General features: G+C 34.5%; 1 protein-coding gene across 1 annotated transcript; it reads right to left on the bottom strand.

Moving 5' to 3' along the window:
• Positions 1-2,279: 2,279 nt before the first annotated feature.
• On the bottom strand, positions 2,280-3,346 carry LOC139843890 (uncharacterized). The gene is made up of 2 exons (XM_071834068.1): positions 3,211-3,346; positions 2,280-2,953 (listed from the first exon to the last, which is right to left on the bottom strand). The coding sequence occupies exons 1-2, from the start codon at positions 3,296-3,298 to the stop codon at positions 2,484-2,486; spliced, it is 558 nt and encodes a 185-aa protein (XP_071690169.1). The 5' UTR covers positions 3,299-3,346; the 3' UTR covers positions 2,280-2,483.
• Between the last annotated feature and the right edge of the window lie 6,598 nt (positions 3,347-9,944).

Genomic DNA, 9,944 nt, shown 5'->3' with positions numbered 1-9,944 from the left:
GCTTTTATTAGATATGCGTGTTTTATTGTAATATATTATAGTTATTTCATTATTCATTATAAGGTTTAAAGCAAAATATAAATCTAACACTAAATGAACTTGTAATAGTAAATATGTAACCATATATCTATATTTATGTATTTGTGTATATATTTCGGGTGGTAATGGATATATCCATGGATGAAACTCTTCATCCATGTCCATATCCATATCCATTTAGGTTCATCCATATCCGTATCCATATCCATAGCCATTTAGGTTCGTCCATATCCATCACTAAGCGGGTGGATATCCACCGGATCGGATGGCCATTGCCATCCCTACTCATCAAATCACTAATTCAGTTTAAAAGGCAAACCCTATCAGCAAGACAGCAACCTTACAACTCTTGTCTATACTTTCTCTTACCCTACGCCCTTACTATCATCGCTCCATTTTGCAGCAGCTGCACATGGCTAATATACTTGCACCAAAGGCGAAAAATATCTTTGTGAAAAGTGGATGTTGTCCTATGACCTATGCTACTGCTAAGACAAACAAGTTCGTTGGCGGAGCTATGCACTAGGTTATGGGATCAAGTGACCCCACACTCAAAACTCAAGGGATATATACAATACAGTGAAGAGCAGCAGTATAAACGGTTAAACCCAAACCACTTTCTTTCAAAAACAATAGTGACTCGAGCATAGAAACAACTTGATACTAACATATGGGTTACCCGGGAAAGGCATATATTTTTACTCAGATCATGTACGCAGCCTAACCGAACTATCCCGTAACCAAAATATCCCTTAACCAAACTATCCCGTGACCGTTTCATACCTTTTCCATGTCCACTTGATACCAGCATAAACACTGATATCCGCACTATTAATCATAGAAACAGCTGCAATTGACCATTTAAGTAGTGACTATCAACAATCACCCCTATAGATGAACCAATTATCAAGAATCATATCAGCAATTCAGCATCTTTACAACCTTACCTATTGCTGTAATTGCCAATTATCTGACCCGTTTTGAATAAAACAAAGCAGAGTAGCAACCCATTACATCACTGTATAATATCAGTGTGAATACCAACAGTCGTCAAATCATACCAAGTTGCCAACATAAACAAGTTCTACAACAATCAAAGCAATTTAAGGTTTACGTAACAAGTCGGAGGATCCAAAACCTTCACTAAGAAGGACTTTGGTCTGGATCACACGAATCTTATCATTCTTTATAAGGTCACTATTTTTCTAGAATAACCAGAAGCATATTCGGACAATCCACAACTTTGTAATTAAGCCAAAATACAGATAGGTTGCTATTGAATGCTTGTATCGACATGAGGTAGACTTTAGCTTCTAAATGCTTTATATCCATAACCACTTCTTTACAGTCAGTAAATGTAAAAATAATCCTACATTTTACCAGCTGATAACAAAAAAACGCAAATGGGTTACGTAAATCGAATAACTGAGATCATGATGGAATAATATAAACTGCATAACCAAGGGAGCTAGTTTCAAGTCAATCAACAGCTACTTTGTCATTAGTTTTTGCAGAAGCCACCCATGTCAACATGTGTCATCAAATCACTCTTAAATAAATTTTTTTTTTTTTTTTTTTTTTTTAGCATGCAACCGTACAACTTATAATATATCCACAAGCCACAACTACAAATGAATGAATGATGTCCTACGGGACTGCTAAAGACTAACAAGTTCGCACACAAACCCTAGCTAAGTAGCACTGCAGATCAGCAACATAAATTGTTAAGGCGTTAGATGATTTAACCTGCTTTATAATCCAAAACCCATCAAACCACTTTATTCAAAACACAATAGTCAAGACCTGTAATGGGAATCTGTTATGAACAGGACAACTCTCTTAACTTCAGCAATTCCATACAGAAACTGATATTCTTCTGCTGCATAAAATTCTACTTCGTGACAGTAGCAAGTAAACCATACCCATAGTGTGTGACCCTTAGTTTGTAGAACCATAGTATCATGTAAAGGCACTACCAAGATAAACACTAATATCAGCACCATAAACCTAAGAAACAGCTGCAATTGACCATTTCTGAAGTAACTATGCACCCCTCTAACTAGTGCTGCAATGCCAATACCCAGATACCCACTTGACCCATTTCGAACAATACATCACGGAGTAGCAACAAAACACATTACGTCACTATATAATGGAGTAGCAGTGTTTATTCTAACACTAATCAAATCTAATATAAACTACTGCAATCAATTACATGGGGCATCCTATAAATTGAAATATTCAAATGCAATCATAACTGCTTCTTATTATAGTGCATATGTAAACTATAATTACACATTATATTGGCTGATGGAGATAATAATGCAAACAAGAGTCATAAATAGAATACCCGAGATCAGGAACATATAACATAAACAGTACTAGCCAAAAGTAAAATATCTTTAACTAACCAAAATGTAATAAGACCAACAACACAAAAGCATCTAATTTTCCGTCTTTGTCATTCCAACGAGATCCTCAAGCGTAAGATTCAAAGTGTCCGAATTCCCTTTCCTAACTTCCTCGCCACGAGCAGCCAAAATATCCTCAATACTCCCCTTCTCTCCAAAAATCCCCAAATGATCAGAAATCAAATGGTAGTTATTACAACCACCACACCGAGCCACCACCACACCCTTCTCATACGATTCACGCGAAATCGTCTTCACCGATCTCGTCTCACACACTTTGCAAGTGAACATCATGGCCATATCATGTCTAGGAGATACCTTCAGTCGAGATTTAGCAGTGAACGTGACCTCACTGTTGTTGATTACAGTAGGCTGATCAGTAACCACTGAATTCTCAATTGAGTCTACACTCGAAGCTTCCGAAAACGTTCGAGCTTGTGTTTTGAAGATTTGCTCACCACGCAGAAATGAATTAACAGCTGGAATAAAGTGTGATGATGAATCTGTAAAACATACACATACATACATGAATTGCTAATATCAAAATCAATTTAAATCATATGATTGGGGATTATAGTTTTTTTTTTTTTTATATGGCGGTGATGAATCTGTACAACATATACATACATGATTAGATATTGTAGAATCTAAATTAAACAATTAGAATAATCAATTAGATAATAATCGCAATAAAAAATATACTAGGGTTTGAATTAGTTGGTAAGTTCGTTTACATGAATAACGATTGAAAGTGAGATACCTGTACGGAAAGAGACATGATTAGGTTGTCTTGTTGTGTTGGTTGCGATGAGAGAAAGTAATCGCCTTTGAATTCTCCAGGCCGCCATGACTAGTAATCAGAAAGAAGAAGAAGAAAGCTGCAAGAGACTATTTTGATAGTTTGATACTACGAGTGTAGAGAATATAAAGGACTAAAAAGGTCAAATAACAATTGCTTGGGGGTGAAGTTATAACTTTAACTATTACTGTTTTTCTTTTTTCTTCTTTTGCAAGAAAACAAGAACTTAAATATAATAAAAACACATCATCGGCTCGATGAAGAGCCACAAGAATACAATCAATTGACCAACCACTAAATCCAAGCTAAAAACTAAAACAGTTAAATAAGCAAACTACAACCTCTAACCAACTAGATTAATCAATAGACCAACGACTGAACCCAAGCTAAATACTAAAACACTTAAACAAGCCAACTACAATCTCCAACCAACTAAATAACATACGAGTATTATTTTAATCCCTGAGTTAATTTTATTTTATGAGACTTGACTAGGATGGCAAAAATATATGACGATGAAATCGGAATCTCGATATTTTGGGGCGAATTTGAGTTCGGGTCCAAGTCTGCGTATCTAGGACTGGGCATAGGATGGTTTTAATGTTTTTAGCGGGATTGAGTCCGGCGGTGGTTATATAAACTCACATACAATGGCGAATCTAGGTAGGTAATTCAGTGGGGTCCTATACTTTTTTTCCATAACTTACTTAAACGGAAAAGTTAATGTATCGGGTCGGATCGGGTCATTACAAACACCATCAAACAAAAACATATATATCATTAATATAAAAATATCGTATATACAATCTACTAAATACTACATGCAACTTTTACTTTTATCTACGTGGTTTCATATGATAAAATTCATTCACGATTGCATCATTGTTAATACCATCTAATACATCTTTCTCGATATTAAAGTAGACAATCATTCATAAATTGATCTCTCTCTGATATTTATGATCATCAAACCATAATGGGATAAATTTACGACTTTTACCTCCGATCTCTCATTGTCAAAATGAGTGATTTCGGGGTTGACATGGATCTTTTAGCAAGTATTATCTTCTAATTTCATCTCGTTGACTTAAAGTTAGAGTATCGTAATATATTACAGGTAACTGTCACCTTTGACTAGTAAACAATTTATCAAATATTTGAATTATTGTCCAACACATCCACCACCCACCGGAGTTCGTTTATATTAATGGTGGCGATAACAAATAATGATGGTGCTAATCGATAACGGAGTTGGTTAATGTTCATGATCCAATGCAAGAATGAGATTTTATGTAAGTAATTTTGGGCTATGTTGTTTAAACATTTATGTATATGACTTAATAATTGATCAAATTATCAAGTCTTATTTGTGTTAATTTCGTGAAACCTTATGTAGCAACATCATAGATAAATTGATTCAATAGTTTGTATTTATAGAAGGTGTCGATAATTTGGTTTTGATTTTATTTTAATCTTGGTAGAGTTTTGAATTTTTAGTTGATTTGAAATTTTAGTTTGGATTTAGATTGAGATTTTTTGAATGTGATTACAGTTTGTGACTTGGTGATGAAAATGAAGATGAAGATGAAAGATAAAAAGGAGGACCAACCGGAAAGGAAGAAAAACGAAAGTCCCAGAAAGAAGGACAAGAGGTCGAACCGTTTGAGTTCCATCTAAATCAACCAAATCAATGTTTCCCGGCCTCTCGTGACTTTGTGAAGAAAAGAGAATGGGAAGACGACAAAAAGAATAAGTTAAAAGATAAAAAATACTCCTACATGGATGACATTTTTTTGTGTGGCTAAAATAACGATAACATAGCACTAAGTCTTTTCATCAATTGATAAAAAAGGCGAAAAATTACAATCGACCAAACGCAAATCAAGGCTCGGAAACAAGACATGAACTCTAAAGCTACACAAAGAGCCTAAGCTAATTAAAACCCAGCCTTGATCAACCGAACTACAAAATAATGCACGGGATATAATCAAAGACTATGAATCAAGGAACTACAACCAAACCAAAAACTAAAACAAACCAAAGACTTTGAGTCAAGGAATCTAACCAAAACCACACAAAAGAACTACTCGGAGACCGCTTTACCTTTACCTTTGGTTTTGCGAGTTTTTATGATCGGTTTAACAACTACTCCGTCAACCTTCAAACGATTTAACTTCTTGCCACCCCGATTTTCAATTGCATAGGATGACACCTCTGTCGAGACGATACCATCCTAATACCAGGAACCGAGGTAGGAAGCGAACCTTCCTTCTCAAGACATTAAAAAAACCAAGTTCGCGAACCTCTTCAATTATCCCGGTTTCATCATTGTCGGGTACTCCAAGCTCTCTCACTTAACGGACCTTTTTTATGGACGTTAAGTTCAGTAACCAAAACTGTATATCTTTTGCAAATGTAAGTGACCAACTACGTAATAAAAAAAGTTTTAACCAATATTGAAAGGACCCGTTTATATACATTATAAACGATTCACAATAGTTGATTACATCGCGAGGTATTTGACCTCTATATGATACATTTTACAAACATTGCATTCGTTTTCAAAAGACAAACTCTCTTTACATCGAAAGTTGACGACATGTATACCATTTCATAATACATCCAACTATAATTGACTTAATAATAATCTTGATGAACTCAACGACTCGAATGCAACGTCTTTCGAAATATGTCATGAATGACTCCAAGTAATATCCCTAAAATGAGCTAATGCACAGCGGATGATTTTCCTTAATACCTGAGAATAAACATGCTTTAAAGTGTCAACCAAAATTATGTGAGTTTAATTTTTGATAAAGGTACACGTCGCGTAACGAAAAATACTAGTTTTCTCAGCGTACGAAAGGACGATCGAAAAACCCGAACCGGGACATAAGTCGATTGACGACGTACGACTTATCGGAACAAAAATTACAAATTACCTATATACGAGAATATAATATAATATATAATTAATTAATTTAAATTATATATATTATATTAATATTTAAATATGTCAACAAACTAGAAGTTAAACGAATGTGAGCTGAATCAGAGGGCCATCATGTGATCGCATGGAGGGCTGGGACAGGCCAAGTGCTATAAATTCGATCGAATTCTTTGTTTTGTTGGCTCATTCACTCCTCTCTATCTCCGTATATATATTTATTATTATTATTATTATTATTATTATTATTATTATTATTAAGATTAATATTATTATTGTTAATCTTATTATTATTAGTACTAGTAGTATACTACATAAAATATTACGACGAGGTTATGAGCGTGTCACTTTCAAAATGGGTTTTCGAGCGGGATAAAGATAAAGAAACTATGGGTTATAGCTATGGATGTTATGGGTAATATTCATGGGTACTGTTCGCAAGTCAAACCTAGTGTTTATCATCTCTGTTGCGTCTACATATTTTCCTGCAATATTGAATCACAATATTGATACGTGAGCATTCATATCTTATCTTTTATATATTAATTGTGTATCCATGTCTAGTGCTCGAGTATATATATTTATGCATGCTTGTATGCTAAATTTTGTCGTTAAACAGTTTATGATGAATCACGAATTAAATACATATATTACTGATAAAAGATATATGATATGCATGTTTTTGGAAAGCTGGTGAAAAATCAATAACTTTTCATTTAGAGATCGTGTAATTTCGATGAACGAATTAAAAGATATGGACAACTGAATAATGATTAATGATGATTGGAATTGCTTTTGAATCTGCAATTAAGATTTAAACAAACTGTTTATGAGATTGATAATTTGAATTTTTGAATACTAATAGCCAAGTAAATGAATCCTTATATAAAGCACGTCTCGTTTGTTAAACAACTATCAAAATTGACTTTTTGAAACGACTTTGGATAACTTTTGTATGTCGATCTCGAGCATTAGGATTGTGATACACTATGACCTGACCTAGCTTGATAGACATTTATTGACCAACATATGTTCTCTAGATTGAGATCTACGATTATTTGATATTTCGAGTTTCGGTCACATTACGATGAACAACTTTATGTGCTGCTAAGGTGAGTTTCATTTGCTCCCTTTTTAATTGCTTTTGCAATCTATATTTTTGGGCTGAGAATACATGCACTTTATTTTAAACACAATGGATACAAGTACATACTAAATTCTACAATGAGTTTGAACCGAAAATCCCTTAGCTTTGGTAACTAGTAACTGCCAGTTATAAGAACTGTTGGGCGCGAGTAGTAGTATATGGATCCATAGGGCTTGATATCCCCGTCCGAGCTAGAGCGCTAGCCTTTTAACGGACGTATGCTATTTGAGAAGCGTACACGTTGGTTTGCGTGTATTATTAAGATGATTATACAAAGGGTACAAATTATATATACGTTAAGTTTAGTTACCAGGGTGCTCAATTTCGTAGAATATTTTGATAAACGTTTCTGGATGAAACAACTGAAATCTTGTGATCCACCTTTATATACAGATTATGTGATACACTAAAACTATGAACTCACCAACATTTGTGTTGACACTTGTTAGCATGTTTATTCTCAGGTTCCTAGAAGTCTTCCGCTGTTTACTTATATGTTAGACAAGCTATGTGCATGGAGTCTTACATGACATATTTTTCAAGGAAACGTTGCATTCACCAAATCATCACCATGTATCTTATTTTGACTGCATTGTCAACGGAAGTATTATTGTAAACTATTATTTACGGTGATTGTCTATATGTAGAAATCATCAGCTGTCGAAAACCTTTGATTTAAATATTCATTTATGGTGTGCCTTTTCAAAAGAATGCAATGTTTACAAAACGTATCATATAGAGGTCAAATACCTCGCAATGAAATCGATGAATGATGTGTTCGTCCATATGAATTTGGAGCGATCGTCACAGTTGGTATCAGAGCGTTGGTCCTAGCGAACCAGGTCTTGCATGAGTGTGTCTAACTGATAGTTGTTAAAATGCATTAGTAAGTCTGGACTTCGACCGTGTCTGCATGTTAAAAGTTTTGCTTATCATTTCTTGTCGTAAATTACATGCTTATCATTCTTAAGTCTAGACACGTTTTCCTGCATTTATTGCATAAATAGTGTATAGACAAAAATTCATATCTTAGCGTATCTGTTACTGTAAACTTTTCCTGACATCTTCCGAAAATTTCTCCGTGATTTATGGAATTTGGTATTATATATACATATGTAAATTATGTATTGAAGAATACCAAACTAAATTCTATAATCTAATTCATATCAAAAATCATCTCCCTAATTATACAAGATGGATCCCGTATCTAGTTCAAATTCCTTAAACTCTGACAGCTATTCTGATATGGATATTCACCTGAATTCCGAAGACAGTGTAACCGGAATGGATCAACCAATCAGCCACCACCTATTCTGGATGAATTGGGGATGGGTTCGTAGCCTACTTAATCATTGGAGACAAGAAGAAGGTGATCCCTTCCATCCGCCACATTCCCCTCTTGGCGAAGAACCTGAAGCACTTACCGGCGAACCTGTTCGAGACACCATTTTCTCTCTCATTTCCAGAGTATCTCGTCACGATAATATACTATCTCAAATTCTGAATCTTATTCATCCACTCGTCCGAACCAACAATCATCCCGGTGTAATAGAAGAAGTCAACGAGCTTCGCGCTCGGGTAGTGGCTTTGAAGAATATGGTACAAAGGTTACAAGCACCAGCAGCATCACCGGCATCAACAGTACCACCGACAACAACACCAATAGTACCATTACCACCACCAACAACAACAGCACCGCAAACCTCAACTTCACAATCTGTCCCACGAGCATCAACGTCATATGCCCTATAGATACCAAGGAATATCAACAACAACAAACGATGAAGTATTGATTCATAACTTCATCGAAGAAATATTCTGCAGAGAATATATAGTTTCTAAAAGTTTTAGAGATTATATATTGTAAATTAGTAGTGGGAGGATAGAAATAATAAAGTGAAACCCTGACAAGAATGGTGTGTAAGGTACAAACTAGACTTGTTTTACCAACAACATCAACAGTACCCTTAGCCTCACCAGCACAGTCAGTGCTGTCAACATCGCCTTTAACATCACAAGCTCCGCCAGTTCAAGAAAGCACCGTGGACATCATTACGAGTCAACAACGAGTATATTGTATCAATGAGTTATAAAGTAATAACTCAATTCCTCTAAAGAATTTATATGTATATCTTATATATATAAATTTTAAAACCATCATAAATCTTTTCGTACTAAGCTATTATGTATGAATTGAAAAAGGGTAAATATTACTCGATTAAATTCATATTACTAATATGCTATGATGTACATCTTTCGTTAACAACTTAACCTTCGTTAACTACAATCTCTGTTTCAACTCAATGAATTTCATTTCATAATAAACCAGGTGTATTATTCAATTACATAATTGATTTTACATTTTCATTTTCGATGTACTAAAAACTTTCCAGAAAACATCATCTGTGCCTTGTAAGGTTCACACAAATTTTCCACGAGCACCACACCCTTCACCAAGAAATATCAATAAGAATAAATAATGAAGTATTGATTTCATTAGCGAAATACTCCGCAAAGATTATGTAATCTTTAATATTTTAAAGATTAATCATTTCTAAGTCAAGCCGAAAATCAAATGAGCTTAATATGATATTAACTCAT

The sequence above is a fragment of the Rutidosis leptorrhynchoides genome, chromosome 4 (genome assembly GCF_046630445.1).
Source record: "Rutidosis leptorrhynchoides isolate AG116_Rl617_1_P2 chromosome 4, CSIRO_AGI_Rlap_v1, whole genome shotgun sequence".
NCBI lineage: Eukaryota > Viridiplantae > Streptophyta > Magnoliopsida > Asterales > Asteraceae > Rutidosis > Rutidosis leptorrhynchoides.
This window is presented reverse-complemented; position numbering and strand designations above follow the sequence as displayed.

Excerpts from the sequence above, each read along its gene's own strand:
- LOC139843890 (XM_071834068.1), bottom strand. The coding sequence starts at position 3,298 with ATGGCGGCCTGGAGAATTCAAAGGCGATTACTTTCTCTCATCGCAACC. Across the intron at positions 2,954-3,210 it reads TCATGTCTCTTTCCGTACAG|ATTCATCATCACACTTTATT; the intron begins GTATCTCACTTT and ends TATGTTTTACAG.